The sequence below is a fragment of the Pteronotus mesoamericanus genome, unplaced genomic scaffold, assembly GCF_021234165.1.
Source record: "Pteronotus mesoamericanus isolate MK-2021 breed Mesoamerican mustached bat unplaced genomic scaffold, CSHL_Meso_final contig_263, whole genome shotgun sequence".
In the NCBI taxonomy this organism is placed as follows: Eukaryota; Metazoa; Chordata; class Mammalia; order Chiroptera; family Mormoopidae; genus Pteronotus; species Pteronotus mesoamericanus.
The window spans coordinates 1,875,601-1,894,313 of NW_026555112.1; the positions used below are offsets into that span (position 1 = coordinate 1,875,601).

The 18,713-nt window shown below is 44.7% G+C and overlaps 1 protein-coding gene across 1 annotated transcript in view; it reads right to left on the reverse strand.

Annotated features, from left to right (window-relative positions):
- Nucleotides 1-13,247, reverse strand: part of HMGXB4 (HMG-box containing 4) — a 34,844-nt gene extending 21,597 nt beyond the window's left edge. The window contains exons 1-6 of the mRNA XM_054574560.1: nt 13,177-13,247; nt 8,295-8,393; nt 7,507-7,655; nt 7,193-7,271; nt 5,169-6,124; nt 4,810-4,848 (exon numbers count right to left, since the gene is read on the reverse strand). Of these exons, the coding sequence (XP_054430535.1) occupies nt 4,810-4,848; nt 5,169-6,124; nt 7,193-7,271; nt 7,507-7,655; nt 8,295-8,325 (1,254 nt within the window). The 5' untranslated portion in view covers nt 8,326-8,393; nt 13,177-13,247. The remainder of the gene's footprint in view (nt 1-4,809; nt 4,849-5,168; nt 6,125-7,192; nt 7,272-7,506; nt 7,656-8,294; nt 8,394-13,176) is intronic.
- Nucleotides 13,248-18,713: the final 5,466 nt, after the last annotated feature.

Genomic DNA, 18,713 nt, shown 5'->3' on the forward strand with positions numbered 1-18,713 from the left:
TTACATGTATTACCTCACTCGCTCCTTCAGAACCCTATTAGGTAGGTCTATCGTCATCCTCAGCTTACAGAGGAAGAAGACGTGCAACTTGTGCGTCACACACCTTGTAAGTGGTAGAGCAAGGATCTGAACCCAAGAGGTCCGGCTCCACAGCTCACTATCTTAACCACTTAGATATGCTGAATCTTTTGATGATTATATCCGATACTCTAAACCTAACTTATCTTCTTCTCCCAAAGCAGCCATTCTTCTTGCTTCTCTCGTTTTATTCCAGTCCTGGTCATAGAACCGCAGGTGGAAAGGGTGCGCGGGGGCCCTCAGCAGTTCTACCAGCTGGCCCTCCAGTCCCTGCTCACACTGCAGGGCGAGGGAACATGATTCCAGAAACATTCCTTTCCGTCTCTAGGTGGACTGTTCACAGGTCAGGTTTAAAAAAGCACAGTATGTGTCCCATAAATATTTGTTGGATAAATAAATGACTACATTCAAAGTATGATTACTTCAGGTTTGGACAGTCACAATCAAACATGAGGGGGGACCCCCAAAAATCTGGAATTTATAAAAAATTTGTATTTATTTTAATATGTTTAAACCTCGGTCACCATCAAAGTACTCTCCAATTGGTGCAATACACCTATGGAGGCGTTTTTTCCCCTACTTAAAACAGTCTTTGAACTCGTAGGTTTTGATGCCTTTTAGTGCTGGGTTTTTTTTTTTGTTTTTTATTTTCACCTTTTCCACATCAGCAAAACATTTCCCTTTGAAGACTTTTTTCATCCGGGGAAACAAACAACAAAAAAGTCACCTGGGGTAAGATCAGGTGAATAGGGAGGGTGGGACAAGGGTTTTTTTTTGTTTGTTATCTGTTTGTCAAAAACTGCTGAACACCCAGTGCGGTGTGGGCAGGTGCGTTAGTAAATCAACCATCATGAAAAGAGCAAAAACATTGGAAGTCTTCCAAGTAAGTTCCCTGAAGATGAACGCAGCCTCTCACAGCAACGCCAGCTGGCGCACTGATACAGATGGGTTCCTAGCACACTCACCTAGCGGGGGAAGCCTGTACCACAAGCGTCTGCTCTCCAGAAGATCTTCCCACTTTTATTTTCTGGTCCCCCCTTGTATTGATTTATAACAAAGCTTTTGCCCTAAACTATAATTCTTTTTCACTAGCAACTGCTAGCTACATGGGGGAATTACAAATAAGTCCCTACCCTTGAGGAGATTTATCTTCCAAAGTACTCAGGTTCAAAACCTCAAGGGACATCTTTATACTCATTTATGTTTGTCTTCCCAGAATGAAGCCTGGTTGCCAGATGACGTCAGCTTTTCCTTCAGAGCCTCTCCTGAATCTGTCTCTTCAACTTGCTTCCTATCAGGCTTTTATTACTGGCCTTGGACTATAATAAGCTTCTGGGCTGTCTGTCTCAAGTCTCTCCTCAGTCTAAACCACCAGGTACAGCTCTATCATGTTATTCTTAAATTGCCATTTAGACCCTATCTAAACTCTGCACATAATCCCAAAGTGCCCACTTCCTATGCTTCATTTCGGAATTTAACATTTGCTACAATTTGCTCCCATCCTGTTTTTTCAATACATGCTTTCACCCACATATTCACTCATTTGACAAATATCACAAAGTGCTTACCAAGGACATAGAGGAGCTGAACGCATTATTAAGGTGACTAAAACAGTCCCTATGGAGTTAAAACACCCGTAAGACACTTACAGTTTTTAATAGGGGCAATGGAACACGTACAAAGATAACTCCAATTAGGAAGACGGTAAGGGCAACGAGAGAGCGAGCGAAGCGGTTACGAGAGTTCAGAAGTTAAGTCTGGCCCTGGCCCGGTAGCTCCACGGGCTAGAGCATCATCCCCGTATGTCAAGGTTGCGGTCAGGGCACACACAAGAAGCAACCAATGATTCCTAAATAGGTGAAACTACAAACTGATGTGTCTGTCTGTCTGTCTGGCTGTCTCTCCCTTCTCTCTCAGATGTCTTAGAAGAGGGGGTGTTTGATTCGGTCTTGAAAGGAAAGCACAATTTCAGTATGAGAAGGGGAAGAAGGACACTGGAGAAACAGGAGCAAAGGGCAGGAGGTAAGAACGTATGAGGAGCAAGTTTAGTTCCCACACAGTGTATACAAGGCAGACTGAGAAGCGGTAACCCTGAGCAGGGAGGTTTAGGGCTAAACCAGAGGTGACTGCGAACGCCTGGCCGAGGGTCTGGACTTTGGTATTTATTCATTCCGCAAGTACTGGGGAGAGTGGAGAGAAGGCCAGACAGGCTCCCGGTCCTCCTGGAGCTTCCGGTCTAACATAGAGGCAGTAAGCCCCCACTGAGGAAGTGGAAGAGAGGACTGTCATCATCAAAGTGGGACTTGAGATCATTTTTGTATTGACGTGTAAGATGAACTGCACGAGGGAAGAAATGGAAAGGAGGCCATTTATTCCATGAGGTGCAGGGAGGAATGAGGCCCAAGACAGTGGCAGTAGTAACAGAGGCCACAAAGGGGGCACATCATTAAAGGAGGAAGAACATCCGGCCTAACCCGGCAGTGGAACTAGTCAGAGGAGAGCAGGAGAGAGAAAAATGCAAACACAAACCACAGAAAAAGTAACCTTTAAGGTTGGGAAAAAAACCATTCAGAACAGTGGTTGTCTCAGGGTGGAGACTGGGAAGGGGCAGGGTCTTGATAGAGGTTTGGTCACACAGGTGTGTGCATTTATCAAAACTCATTGTGGTTTACTTAACATTTGTGCATTATGTCATATGTAAATTTTACCTAAAAAAAAAAAAAAGCTCTGGAAACAAATATTGAGTTTAAGTTAATGATATGCAAGCTAAAGTATTTAGGGGTGAAGTGCTTATCTACAACTTACTCTGAACACATTAAAAAAGATGAATTGATGATGGATGTATGAGAAAGTAAATGGGAAAATATTGAGCTGGCAAAAAAGTCTGTTATATTTTTTCTGTACGACGGCTCTGGTAGCACTTAGTTGCTTTAACTTCATTCAAAACAATTTTCTTAGATTGTATTGTGACACCTGTCATATCAGCATGCATTAAAAAAAAAATTGGAAAACTTTTGTGCAGCCATTTTCATATTGAAGATGGAAGAAGATAATGCAACATTTTTGGTGTATTTTGCTTTATTATTTCAAGAAAGGTAAAAACGCAACTGAAATGCAAACAAAGATTTGTGCAGTATATGGAGGAGGTGCTGTGTCTGACTGAATGTGTCAAAAGTGGTTTGCAAAGTTTCTTGGTACTGACATTTTGGCCAAATAATCCTTTGTGTGGGGCTCTCTTATGCACTGGATGATGTTTAGCAGCACCCCTAGCCTCTACCCACTAGAACCCAATAGAGGGAGATAGCTGACATACTCAAAATATCTAAATCAATAAAGTTATTGGTGAAAATGAAAAATGTGTCTTTTATTTTAGGAGAAAAACATAACAGACATTTTGGCCAACCCAATATTCTACACATATTGTAGATTCTACAAATCTACAAATATTGTAGATTCTACAAATCTCGGTGGGTAGCATAGGGTATTCACTATACAGTTGTTTCAATAATTGTTTGAAAAATTTCATGAGTGTTGAGAAAAACGACAAGCACATAGTTTTGAGTTTGGGTTGACGGGTAGGAAATGAGGAATACATAAGGGGATAAAGAGAGGGATGCAGGTTTGGGAATGGGAGGTATCCAAGGCATCCAGGGAGAGAGGTTTATCGGATAGCTAGAAACACAGGACTAGAGTTGGGCTGTTTTGCAATGCTACTTCCTAAACATCTCTCTGCCTCCATGCGTTCCCTCCCTTCTTTTTCTTCAAGCTTTCTCGGACCACCCTGCCCTCCCCGACTCAGCTCTGCAACATCAGTCTATGACATTATCATATATTACTAGAATGGAAGTTCTTAGGTTAAGTGGAATTGTACACAGAATACATACTATTTCATGAAGCAATTTTCTGATAAACAAATGAATAAAACCTGACCTAGTATTTGACTATATAGTTCTATTTATTTATATAATCCTCAAGAGAGGACATTTTCCCACTGTTTTTAGAGACAGAGGAAGGGAGAGAAACACCCATGTGAGAGAGGAACATCAACTGGCTGCCCTTGACCACACCTGGACCAAGGAAACCGCACCCTACGTGTGTGCCCCGACCGGGAATTGAACCCACAGCCCTTTGGTTACATGACGACGCTCCAACCAACTAGAGCTGACTATACAGTTCTTTATGCTCACATTGATTCTTGGCTTCAAAGGTATAGTTTTGTTTTTCCTTTCTGAGACATACATACTTTTTAAAAAGGCACTCTTTGCAGTGGGGAGAAAAAGCTGAACATCAATTATAGACTGGAATGAATTGCCATTCTCAAATTCTTAATGTATTGGACTCTCTTTTTTAGTAACTTTTCTTTTAGATTTTATCAGACATTTTGCAGAACAATAAACAAAGAAAGAAAACAAAGAAAATGGCCGTCCTCAGGTGGCAAAACTATGATTTTTGCCTTGTTACTATTCTGAATTTCTAAATTTCTATAAAAATAATACATTACTTTAGCTCCTGAAGGTCAAGAACTACCCCTGCTCCTCTTTGCACCTCTTAGCCCCCTTGTAGCTTTGGGCCCGGCAAACAGTAAGCGCTCCAATGGGGAAAGAACACCCACTGGACACTACACCAGAAAGTGGCCAGCACCAGTGAGTGGAAGGCCATTAGCTTATTCCATTAACTTGGTCATTGTTCAAATTTTAAAAACATATTTTTCAAAACGAACTCATAAAATACCTTTTCATATCTCTCCACCGTCCCACGCAGACAGTGCTGCTGAACGAAAGAAACGAGAGAGAGTTGGCTCTTTATGTGAATTCTAAGTATCAGTCAGAATAAGCCATGGCATTCTTAAACCTATGTTTGGCACAATGGGACAGCTCTATTAAGAAAACCCACCAATAATTAAAATTGCTCTTTAGTTCCAGACAGATTCTGCCATTGGTAGCATTTTATACTTTGTGTCATTCTAAGAGATTTACCTTGCTACATTCCCAATGGTTCACCTCCGCTGCTTAAGTCCACATCCACTCACTACTGTCAAGGAAAAACCTGCTTCATTTCTCAACCCCATCACACTTTAAAAAATGATTTACCTTTTCTCCTCTTTCTCTCTCTCTATCTTTTTCTTCTTTTTTCTTTTTTTTCTCACTATGTCCATCTGTGTGGAGGCCAGGAAGTGGTGGGGGAGGGGCAGCTGCTCCAGTGTAGGGGATGCTGGGAGGTGGTCCAGGTGTCACTGTGACTTCTCCCACCGCTGCAGCAGAAAGTCCTGAACTTCTCTTGGACTTGGAGTGGCGTTTCTCCTTATGCTTCTCCTTGTCCTTCTTCTTTTTGCTCTTCTTTGACTTCTTTTTCTTCTTGATTTCCCGGTAAGAATCATCTATCACTAACTCACCAGCCTCTAGCTCCCCTCCAGAGGATGAGTCTGATTCTACTAGGATAGGTTCAAGCCCTGAAAGATCCAGGTTAGCACTGTGGGATTCTGGGAACTGGGAGGCATCAGGCCCACAGCCTTCGGGGCCAGGAGATGAATGTGGGTCCGAGGATGGCTTGTGCTTCTTCCGGGCTGTTTTCAGAAAGCTCTGTAACTCATGTCCTAGGAGTAAAGCACCTTGCTCATCCCGAGCTGATTTCTTTGAGGATTTTTTCGCAGTCACTTGCTGAGAGGGGTACTGAAAAGACTCCTCATCAACTGAGCTGCTTCCCTTCTCCTTTGGTGAGAGAATAAGTTTCATTTTTAAGCCATCAGGCTCACGAAGGGTCAGTGTCTCAGTGTTCACATAGAGTGGTTTCATTTTTTTGGATTTGTGGGAACCACTGTCCTCCAGGGACAGTTCCCCGCTGCTTCCACTGACTTTCTTCCTGTGGTGTTCCTTTTTACTTTCTGAATGGCTTGAAGAACTGGAGGATTTTTCCCCTGTCTTTTTGGAAGGTTTGGAGCCTGTTGCAAGTGGGGAAGTGATAGCTTTCAACAGGTCCATAGCTGTATCAGCAGCTTGTGGGCTGGACTTTTTCTTTTTCTTCTGTGACGATTCCAAAGACGAAATATCTAGAAATAATCAAGAGAAGTACTGTCCACGTGACAAAGCAACTTCCAACAAGTTTCCTCTCTCGCCCCAAACACCCAACTAACACGAGGAAGAAGCTAACAGGAATGATTTAAGGGGAGGCCCTTCAACTGATTCCTAATGTTCAGAGATGTTGCCCATGTGCTTCTTGGACTGGTCGACTTCGCCTCTGACCCTGGAGACAGTTCTCGCCACTAACGTCGTTTTTCTTCCATGAGTCTTCACACGCAACCAAAAAGAACATACCCAGAAGAATGGGTTGTAGCTGGGGGATTATGAGTAGAGTTGACCCTTGAACAACATGGGTGTGAATTGCACAGGTCCACTTATATGCAGGTTTTTTTCTCTTGTCTATGATTTTCTTAATAACATTGTTTTTTCTCTACCCTTATTGTAAGAATAAAGCATATAATACATATAATATACAAAATATATGCTGTTTATGTTATTGGTAAGGCTTCCAGTCAATAACAGGCTGTTAGTAGTAAAATTTTTGGGAAGTTAAAGTTATATGTGGATTTTCGACTGTGCAGGGGTCGGGGCCCTAAACCCCCACGTTGTTCAAGGGTCAACGATTTAGATCACGCTGCAAACAGAGCATTGTTTGTTTCTGTGTCCAGGACAAACCCATCCTAGTAAGGAGTTAGTCTTGTCAGCTATGTGCATAATACAGCTAAGGAAGGCTGGTCTGTGAGTGCATGTGCACTGGATTGAGAATTAACCCACAGGTGGAGGCCAGAGGCCCCGGGACATATGGCAAAAGGGATGCTAAGTAACAATGGGCACAAGATAAGTGGATGATTGGGGAGAGAAGGAACCTGGTACCTGGTGTATCACAAATGAAGACTGTTCTTCTATGCTGAATCCTCCAAAATACCAGCCCTCCACCTCTCTCCTCCTTCACACTGGTTTATCGGCACTCAGAACAAGAACCACTGTCCTGTTAAATAGGCCACTGAGTCAGCAACATCTGGATCCCTTTCCCCTACCCCGACTCCAAGAACCAGTGATGTGTTTACCCCCACCTTTTTGCCTCTTCCTATCCTTACCTCCATAGTAGTAATCATCGGAGGAGTGCTTCCTCTTCTTCTTGTGTGTGTCCGTCCCCAAGAAGTAAAGCTCACTATCCTGGAATCAAAGAGGAAGAAGAATCGACCAATGAATAAGATGATGAGGCAAAAGTAGCTTGGAACCAATCTTGTTTTTTGATGATTTCTGACTTCAGAAAACAAAGTAAAACAGAAACTAATAGACACAAACGCTGTTTATTTTTCTTTTTAAAAATTTTTAAAGAAAACTCTTCAAATATTAGGATGATATGTGGTAGTTTAAAATTTTCCTAATTCAAATGTTTAGAATTTACCTTTAACTTCTTCTTGGAAGAATTCCTGACCTGAGCAGCGATTTCTTCCTCTTCCCTTAAAAAATCTTTGTAAGAACGTTTCTTTTCTCGTTGGCTTCGGCCGGCTGCTAGTCCTATGTCCTCAAAGCTGTGGTCACCATCAAAACAATCTGAGAGGCATCGGTTCATTTGGGAAAGGAAAGGAAATGAGAGTCAAGTAAGTAACAACCAAATCACCACATGGGTAATGAACAGTCCCTCCACTTCCAAATTAAAATGTTTCAGTAAGTCCAATGGAATACAAGGCTAGATCCAAGGGGACAAGAATACTTCTTGATGACTTGGCTGTAAATACAAGAATCAAACCTGAAGAAGCAATGCTTCTATGCTATGCAAATTCCCAGTGTGCATCCTCAACACACAGTTTCCTAGTTGAGATCTGGCAGGTGGACACAGACTTGCAGAGGTAAGGCGGAAAAGAGTAAGGATTCACGTGCTGTGCTGCTCTGTGGGAGTCCAGTATGTGATTGCTACCCCCAGACTCCTGCACACTGGAGCTGGCAAGGACCACGAGTGCTGCAGGGGATTACCCCAATAGACTACTATACTTCAGACTCTTGTATTGGAACCCTGCTTTGGTTTTCGTTTCCATGGGCCCAGTCTGGGGATGACGTGGAGGCTTAACAGTGCTCTGGATCATCACTTGGGAGTCCAGACTGTTATGGTCAGTCCTGGTCTCTATGTCCATGGGCTGCAAGGATTGAAGAGGACACCCCCTTTGGAATGCTTCTCAGATTAAGGGGCCATACCTTCTTTCTTCACGGCGTCATCATAAGCCATGGCGGTCCTGCAGGGCCTTTGAGAATGTGTCTCTGTGTCCAGGCTCCTTCCCGTCTACAGGACCAGGTCTGAGAAACAAAGAAGGAAAACCTTCCTGTAATGCGAAATCACTGTGGAGAAGCAACCTTCCAGGCGGAAAGGTGTAGCGGATCCAAGGGCAGACTGGAAGGGCAGCAAGAAATAAAGGAGTGTCTTGTCACCTCCTCATTCTGTAAATACATTGGGATTGAAACTGCAGCAAGTGCACTTGGCTTAATTTGATCTGAATCATGAATTAAAAGTTGTTTGGGGGAGTATATAAAACACCTCCCACATAAAGATTACTTCAAAATTAATGAGAATTTCTGCAATGCCAACAGGACTGACAACACTGAGAAAGAATAAGGGCCGACATTAAGTCAGAGGGATAGGTTCAATCATGGCTACAAAATGCAGATAAGGCAGGATGCAGAGGAAGACAGATTACATCACACACTCGAGACCACAAAATCCAATCATTTGGATTGGGAACAGCCTAAAATCTATTGTAGTGCCATTTAGACAGAAATGGTAACATTACAGGGATATTAAAGATCTTTGAAGCACATTTTTTGATATGTATTGTTGGGCCATGTGATTTCTTTGCTCAAATGACAGAGATGCAAGGGTGGGTACGCTTCTTTTGTTAGTTGGCCCTATGACAGCTTTCAACACTATCAAGTCTTGTAAAGGCTAGGTGAAAATAGGGAAGAGTTATCATTTGTCCACTCGTAGTGACACATTTATGATTATTAAGATTTTCACTAATTTGAAGAATTATTGTAATATACATGTTCTACGTATTGTCTTGGATTTGTTAATACTATTTTTTTGGCACTCAAGTTTACACGTCCATTTTGGCTTTGACAATGACAAGCCATGAACCACACTCTAAGGTAAATTTCTTCCAATACTTTAAGGACAGGCAATGTCACAGTTCCAGCAGGAAAAGCCTCTGCAGGAAATTAAAAAATTATGCACTAAATATATTCAAAATGTTCTCATCCCGTTAGAGAAATGCCTAGAAGTTGATACGATTGGTCATTTATTAAATTTTATTTTACCTTCATTACTATAATGGGGTTTAGAAATGCTGAAGGACACTTCAATGAGACATTGCCAATCCCTTCATGTGCATATAGATAATACTGAAGTGTGTAACTCTTGTAAAAGAAGAGGAATTTAATTAACAAGGAAAACTTTCATAAGAATTACATTGAAAATAAACGAGAGAATCGCACAAGTCAGATAAAATACAATGCATAGATATGCCTAATTTGAAAGTAGAAAGAAGTTTTACCCAGAATGAGTGGTAAGTGAGATTAAGAAACATAAAAAAAGCATTTCTTTACTTCTCTAGTAAGTGGAACGAGGAATGGACTTGGTCAAGGTCAGAGAAGCTAGAGTAAAGAAAAGAAACAAAATAAACTAAATTATTTCAAAGGTAAACTGAAAAACTGCTTGCTTAAAGGCCTTTTCCTAGGCAATGAAGGGGATATAAAGTCAGGTCTCATGTACAAATATAATGAGGCAAGATACATAATGTAGCCAGTTTTTCATGTTTAGCATTAAGTATCAATCTTTCTCAAATAGAAATTACTGGCTTCTCCTTTCCACCCAAGTGGCACTAACTCCAAAAGGGGTAAGGGGAGGGGGAATATCATAGGAAATTATATCCATTCATTTGAAAAGAGCATATCATCTTATTGGCACTAAAATATTGAGCTTATTAGAAAAATATATAGATCTCATTAGTTTTCATTAGGTTGATAGTGCCAAGAGATACTGTAACTTGAGACCTCAAGTTAAATGTGTCCCCTGCTAAATGAATTTTGACAAAGAATGTTAGAGAGATGGGGAAAATTTTTTAAAAATATTTTACATCATGCCCTGGCTGGTGTGGCTCAGTAGATTGAGAACCAGCTTGAAAAGGTCACCAGTTTGATTCCCAGTCAGGGCACATGCCTGGGTTGTGGGCCAGGTCCTCAGTTTAGGGAGTGCAAGAGGCAGCCAATCAATGATGTTTCCTTTCCCTTTCTCTCTCCCTTCCCCTCTCCTTAAAAATAAATACAATAAATATTCTACATTATCAATATGGCCACCATCTGTTGTCCATAACAATAAAAAGCACTTCTATATGAAGCAGAGGTGGGTCCTGAGACTTTTAACCAGACCTTCCCCTTGGTAACATCAAAACTAACATGAAACAGTTAAGCAACTGTGAAAATAGGAACAAGTACCTCTGAAGACAGTGTAAGAAAACAATGGCCACTTACTGACTATGGAAAGCGCTCACAGTCTCCTGACTGCTTTGGAAAACAACCAGTGAATTTAACAAGTTGTGAAAGGGAACAGAAAATTAGGAGCTGATTCTCAAAGGCACAGGCCAACAGAGAAAGCATGTGCTGGTGTTAGCATTATCTATTAGAATTAGGCCTGTTACAATTTAAATTTTCATGAAAAACACAAGAGCATTTTATAAATCACAGGATTAAATAACCTGTAAAAAAAATGAACGAGGCCTGAGGGCAAGTCCAATTCACCAATAAATTGGGACAGCTTAAAAAACTAAAATTAAAGACAATGGACTATCATATGTTACACAGTCCGGGAACTGATGGACCCTGAATTTCTAGGTTCTTTAAAATCAGGATATTATTGCAGCCTAGGGGTTAGCTTTGGTTGCTGGCTCACAGAAGAAAGACGAAACCAGAAGAAGAAGTCTTAAGCAACAGCATGGAAGAAAGGCAGAGTTAGGGCAACATAGATATAAGATCAGATGACTCCAGATTTTCCTTCCGGGTCTTGAATATTATCCATGGTAATAAATTCAGAGTTCAGGGTTAGGTAGCAGATTGTGAGGATTACAGAAAATGAAAAATATTAGGTTTGATTTTCACATCAGAAAATAGAGGCTACAATGACATTAAATGTTGGCAAATGTAAAACAGGTGTTAAAACCCATTCTCCTGAATTCTACAATTTTGCAGTTTATAGAATTAAATGTTGTCAACTTCAAGAGGCAGGCGTGCTTTTACAATTCTGTTCCTCTCAGTGTGCTAAGGAATGACAACATAGGTAAAAGTTCATTACTTAATATTGTTTATAGAAATAAGAAATAGGCCATCATAAAAAAAATGTGCGCTTTTAAAATGTGCAGATTGTTAAATGGCTCTTTTGGGATTTTTCTTCAGGATACAAAAAAGGGGAGGTAGCGCTGCTCTTCTTGTAGATGACTACTTGCATCAAGGTCAGGCATAGCGTTCTGGATGACCAGGGTAATTTGGGAAAACTTGAAATCCTTAATAGTACTTTCTTATTTTGAAAGTTCGAATTATAAATATGGGGGGGGGGGAGTTTCAGAAGGTTGTTTTTTGGAGGTAATCTGAGCCGCCTCAGAAATCACAGACCAAGCCTCTTCATCGCAGAATGTAAATGAGTCTTAAAGAGGGAACAAGGTAAGCCCCTGAAACCAGGCAGCAAGCGAAATCCTGAAGTCCAGGTCCAGTCCGGGGTGAGAGCCTTGCTGAAGACTCTGTGCTCTCTCCTCTTCCAGAACTCCCTCCAGGAACTGAAATTGCCAGTCCACGCAGGAAAAGGAAGATGCCCGTCCAGGGGTTGCCCGTTTCCGAATTGTTGTCGTGACCTCTAGCATTTGAGCAGGTGGTATCTTCTCTTTCTCTCTTTTTTTGGTCGAGATTTCCTCCAATCTCGGAACAGAGCGACTCCAAATTCTTGCCACTCCCTCCTCCCAGAACCTACCTATGCAGCACTCACAGCCCCTGCCAGCTCTGGAAACTGCAGCGATGCCCGCGGCCCGGCCCGGGGCGAGGACTGGATCAGCTCATCGCTACGCGATTAAACGGAACCACGACCACCGCACAGATCGGCTGACAACACACGTTTCCAAAACACCAGCAACACAAATTTTGACAAGCCTCCTCCAATCAACAGGCTTTACTTTGGATTCAGGTTTTGTTGGGTTTTTTTTTTTTTTTTAATTTATTCTGCTACGAGGAAAAAAAACCCAGCCACCAGTTTAATCATCAGAAAGAAGGGAGTTAGATGGTTCTCCCCTTCTGCATGATGTCAAATAAAGTGAATCTACAAGTAATAGCTGTGGGGGGACAGGGGCCCTTAGGGAGCCGATCCCGCCACGAAGGCACGTTCCAACTGGGTCACACGCAAAGAGTACACACAACACCGGGTTATTTACACAAACAGCCCCCAGGACCACCACTCTTATGGTCCCTACGGCAAACCAATGCGATACTCCCGACAGTTCTGCAGCAACAGCTAGTTCAACAAAGCTCTGTGAAGAGCAAAAGAAAGCTCCTGGTATCCACTCCTCATAGCCGAGGACCCAGCCCTCCCGTCGTCACGGTTCCAGGGCCCTTTCGCCTTGACAGTTCCGGGGACCCCACATCCCGGGTCCCCAGCCGCACCGCGGCCCCGACCCTGGTTCCCGCGTCCCAGGCGGCCTCCCGGCGCCCCGGAGGGCGGAGACGGCCCGGGCAGGGGGAGGGGCGGCCCCAGCCCGCAGGCCCCCGGGGCGGCCGCACGCCCCCTCCCGGCCCCGCAGCTTTCCCGCCTTCCCCGTTTGAACAGCTCCCGCCCGTCCTCCTCCTTCGGCCCGCTCCAGCCCCTTCCCGGGGGCGGACTGCGGCCGCTACTCCAGTCCCCGGCTCGGCCCCTGGGCTAGGCCACGACGGGCCTGGGGCACCCCCGGGGCGGTGTCGCGGGCCCCAGGTGGCGGGTGGCGGCGGGGCGGGGCCGCTGCCGCCTCGGAGTGGGGGCCCGGCCCGGCCTCGTGGGGGCTCCGCTCGCCGCTACCTTCACTCGGATGGCCCGGATCCCGCCTCCGCGCTGCCGACCGCCGCCATCTTGGAGAAGGAGAGAAAAGCGCGAGCAGCCAGGGAGCCTCAGTCGAGCCCAGAGCGCAGACTCCGGCTCGCGGAGGGGAATCCCGCAGGTGAAAGAGCGCCGAGCGCATCGAATGAACAACGGAGCTTGCTAAACTTCCCCAGTATTATCGAGAATTTGCGCTAATCCTCTCCGCATCCCACTGATGTAGGTTTTGTTACAGTTTACTAACGAGAAACAGGCTCCGAGAGGTTAAATGACTTGCCTCATGATACACAGGTAGTTGGAGTGCGAGGCAGGATACTACTGCAAGCCTCCCGATTCTCTTTCCTTCAAGATATTTTTATATGGTAATTTCCCTCTTTGCAAAACATAGAGCCATGCATATTAATAGCGGTGGTGACTATTTGGAGTTGAGCATCTACATTTGGGTGTTTGCCATATTTGGATGGGGTGGAAAAACGTATCTTTGTAACAGCGCACTGGAAAATAATTTGCATGGCAAATCATCTGCATTTCTCTTAGGTTACTTGCATTTAAAAGTTAAAAACAATCTTTAGAGAAATGAAGAAATGTAAAACACAAGAGAGAGATGGGTTTTTCTGATTTCCTCTGGAGAATTTGAACCAATGGGTAGAAATTGCAGTGTGCAGATCTTGGTTCAATATGAAGATACATTCATTTTTATAGAGCAGTTCAATTGTATCTGGCTACTCTGCGAGATAATGAGTTCCCTGTCACCAGAGGAATCCAAGCCAGGAGTGTCCTAGTTACTGTAGTGAAGAGAGATAAGAGAGATCAATTGGCTTCTATAGTTATGAATTCCAGGGAACTCTATGTAAAATTATGTGTTTATGTACATGGGTATTTTTCTGAGTCCCATTAAAAATTAGGAACCCTTGTCCTAGCGACCTTGCCATTCCAGCATTGCCCAGGTGCCTGAATGCGATGTAGACATACAGCTCATGTTACATACATAGAAATTGAGACCGGGATGAGTGGTCTCAGACCACACTGCTAACTAGTGATCAGATAAGGATTAGAAAGAAGCCAGATTCTTGGACTCTTGGTTCAGTACTCTCTTCATCACGTCATGGTCTCTCTCCCTCTGCACTGAGCAGAATATCAAATTCTGTTTAACCGCTGCTCTTACAACTGTGAGATGCTGAGATGTTAAAACACCTGAGACAAGGTTGTTGAATTTATTCCCAAAACATAAGTGCAAATGATAAATAAAACTAGCGTCATTGCCTCCTTTTTCTCAATGCCCATCCTCCTCACTAAAAAGACAGGCAATGAATTTTACCAAAAGGTAACCTCCCTGATGTTAGGCTTCCCTGTGAGGTTTTTACGAGTGCTAAGAATGTATTTCCTGCCCTGACTGGTGTGGCTCAGTTGATTGCACGTCATCCCACAAAGCAAAGTGTCGCTGGTTTGATTCCACGTCAGGGCTTGGGGTTTGGTCCCTGTTAGGGGGTGGGTGCAAAAGGCAACCAATTGATATTTCTCTCCCTCTCTTTCTCTCTCCCTTCCCCTCTCTCCAAAAGTAAATGATTATTAAAAAAATTTTAAAAAAGAACATATTTCCCTCTTGGTTTTTAAAATATTTCATTTATTTTTAGAGAAAAGGGAAGGAAGGGAGAAAGAGAGGGAGAGAAGTATTGATGTGTGAGAAATATATTGACCAGATGCCTTTCACATGTCCCGACTTGGGCACCTGGCCCACAACCCAGGTATGTGACCTACCTGGGAGTCAAACTTGTGACTATTTGGTTTGCAGGCCAGCACTCAGTCCACTGAGCCTCACCAGCCAGGACTCGTTCTTGTTCTTAAGTGTCGGTTGAGGTGTTTTCAATTTTATGTGACAGAAACCCAATTCAAAGGAGTTCTCCAGAAAAGGAGTTGTATTGACTGACATTATTGAAATGTCCAGTACTTCCAGGTGTGGCCGGGTCCCAGGGAGGAACTCATGTCTCTTGACATCTCTCTGGGGCTCTTTCTTCTGAGTTGGCTTTATTCTCAGGTTCCAGGTGGTGACTCTAACAGCTCCAGGCTTCACTACTACCAGTGTCCCTGGAGAGAAAGTCTCTTTTTCCCATTTGTTTCGGCAGACGTCACGGTATTACTCTTCTTGCTGAATTGGATCATGTGTACGAACAGAATGCAGTCAATATGAGCAAAGGTGTGGGATATGTGATTGGTCAAATCAGGCCACATCCTCAGCCCACAGAGTATGGTAGACTCAAGAAAAATCAGGGATTATTAGGAAGGTATATGGGTGCCAGGCAGGCAAAAACCAATAGCTGTCCATCCTACTATATCACTAGCTTGAACGCGAAAGCCTCCTGAGTCCCATTGGTCCCAGCCTTCCTTTTGTCCCACCTTAAGATGGATCTATCAAGTTATTGCTCGTCTTAATCTCCTATAGACCTGAAGGCAGATCACTCTTCACTCTGCTCTTTCTATTAACTTGCTGCCGGTCTGGTATCCCTGCACGTGCATTCCTCCATTCATTTAGCAAGTATTTATTGAGCATGCAACATACATTAGGCACTGTCCTAGGCGGTGAGAATAGGACAGTGAACAAAACCCAGAGTCTTTGACCCACTGGGGCTTCTATTCTAGCCGGCTTGGGGGACAGAAAATAAATAGATGCCATGTTCGGGGATGATGAGAGGTGGAGAGAAATGGCAGGAGGGAGTGGAGGTGAGGAGGGTCGTTCTTCAAAATCAGGAGAGGCTTCTCTGAGGGGAAGTAGGCTGGAGGCTGGCTCAGCCAGAAGTGGGTGGGTGGAGGGAGCCAGGGGTCACAGCTCCTGGGACCGATGCAAGGCCTTCCTCTGAGCCTCCGTGGAAAAAATATTCTCTATTAAATATCCTATCAGGGTTCTTTCATTTCTGAACCTTGGAGGAAAGGAAAGGAGGATTCTCCTGGTAGCCTGAGATGGAGAGGACTTGGTCACACTGGGTTTTGTGAGTAGGATGCCTTGTGCCGTGGTGAGCGAGGATGGCACCTGAGGTCTGGGAAGCCGGGGCTGGGGTCGTTCCCTGGTCCATCTGACCGAAGTAGCGCTGCCCAGGCAGGGCGGTAGCAGGGGATGGCCCATCCATTTGTGCTTAATTTGGACACTCTCTTCTTCAGACCATTGTTTCATGTTTTGCCCATTTCAGCTATGTTTTGAAGAGCTTCTTTCTGCTAGGCCTGCTGAGTGGCATTGCAGTCACAGACATTAGTGCAATAGTTAGGGTCCTTTTGGTCGTGAATAATGGGATCTAATTAAAATGACTTTATGAGCCAAGAACAAAGGAATGGTTCACGTGAAAAAGCACTAACAGCCAGAGAGAAGCTGGCCCCCTAGACAACAGGGTCCAGGTATTCAAATCCCTTCCTCTTGGCTCTATTCTCGCAGACTAGCAGTCCCCATGGGCCCGGAATCATGGCCACTGGTAGCCCAGGCTTACATCCTTACAATGTCCTGGCCAGAGAGGAAAGCAAGTGTTCCCACACCAGCCTCATGAGGAAAAAACGTCCCAGGGAAGAACTCTGACTGGCTGGCTTGGTGTCATGTGATCAGCCAGTGGTGTGCTGGACTGTTCTTGACTGAACTGTAAAGTTGGAATGGGGCAGGAGTAGCAGTTCCACAAAAGAACAGAAGGCTCCATTCTGGAAAGACAAACTTAAATCCTCCATAGTGAGGCAGTGACACCCTGTTCCTGATTCTCAAGAGCTAACTATTGTGTGTGAGCGTTATAAGAAATGCAAAACGAGTCCATAAAAAACATGATACAAATGGAAAAGAAATGTGTCTCATCTCTCACTGGGTTAGTACAATGGCTTTCTAACTAACTCTTGTCCTCCAGGGGGTCTGCTCCACTTCCAAGGTCATCTCTGCGTGGCTATCAGAATAAAGCCCGGCTGAGACGAGGTCATGTCCCAGCCAACGAAGTTTTAACAGCTCCATGTTGCCTATACCATAGAGAGCAAACCTTTTCCGGTGGAAAGCCAAGAACTCTTATTCTGCCTCAAATTCCTCTCCAGCCTTGATCCCTCACGTCCCTTGATACAGGGACCTTCTCACCCTCCCCTAAGCTCATGGTGCCCCATCCTGCCTCCACGCCACTGTGTGTGCATTTCCTTGTCAGTAGTGGCCCCCCACATCCCACCACTTTTGCCATCCGTGCACCCAGAAAGCTCCTATTTATTTGTCAAGATGTAGCTCGAATGCCCCCTCTTGCAGTCTTCCTCTGGGGCTGCCACTCTTGATAACGTGCTTCAATTACTGACTTCCCACATGGCATTGCAACGCTCATTTCCTTATTCCTCAAGGACAGACAGGATCTAAGTTGCCTTTGTCCCTCTAGGCACATAGCACGTATTCAATGACTCCTTTTGATTAGATGTTGTTGAATGAAGACTGGGACAGGTTGTTTTTCTTGGGCTTCAGGAGGCAGAGATGAAAACTGCTGGGGAGAGTTGTAGGCGGTGTGTGGGTTTGGCTTGCTCAGCCCCTCTCGTATCTTCTGTGCAGACACCGCTGCCCAGATTCAGGAGTGGGCACAGAACTCCGGTCCTGGGGCTGTTTCTAAACTTCAGATGGAGGCAAGGGGTCTTTTGTGTCTCTCATCCGCGGCGTGGATGTAAACCTGGGACTGCCTGCGGCCATGCCGCCCGCCCTGGGGAGGGGTGTGTCTGAGAGAATGGGAAAGACGCGGAAAGGGGCCCGCAGATGCTCAGTGTCTGGACCAAGCTGTCCCTGCCCCTTCCATGCTTTGTCACATGAGCCAAGCATCTCCCCTTCCCCTTCTGGGTCATCTGGCTGGTTGCTCCTCTGCTGTTTGGACCCCAGAGGAGCTCCCTGGTCCCCAGGCTTCAGGAAAGAAGCTGGTCAAGCTGGGCTGGTCTTGCCTGAGGGGTGCAGGGCAGTGGGGCAGGATGGGAGAGCTTTCCTGGCGGAAGGAGGCAAGGAGGGCTGCACCACATCCTCTGAGTGACAAGCAGTGGCACTCCCTGACCTGGAGGGAGGGGTCAGTTCCTGGGAGCTTGTACTTAGTCTGGAAGGGCTGGCCCCCGCCAGTGCCTGCTGACCTGCCTGCATCCCTCTTCCACTCTGCATTTATTTAATTTAATTTTTTAGGCAGAGGGGGAGGAAGGGAGAAAAAGAGGGAGAGACATTGAGGTGAGGAACACCCATCAGTTGCCTCTTGCACATGCCCTGACCTGAGATCAAACCCACAGCCCAGGCCTGTGCCCTGACAGGGAATGGAAATGGCGGCCTTTCGCTTTGCAGGATGACGCCCAAGCAACGGAGCCACACGGGTCGGAGCTCCTGCTGCGCATTCAGAGCAAATAGTGGTGACTCTATTCCTTCTCCCCCTCCGTGGGGAAATATTGTTAAATTTTAATGTACGTATTTCAAAACATAAAACAAGCATCTATGTACCCACCTTCCAGACTTAACAAATGTTAACATTATTCTGCTTATAATGGCTTCAGTTTTTAAATTTAAT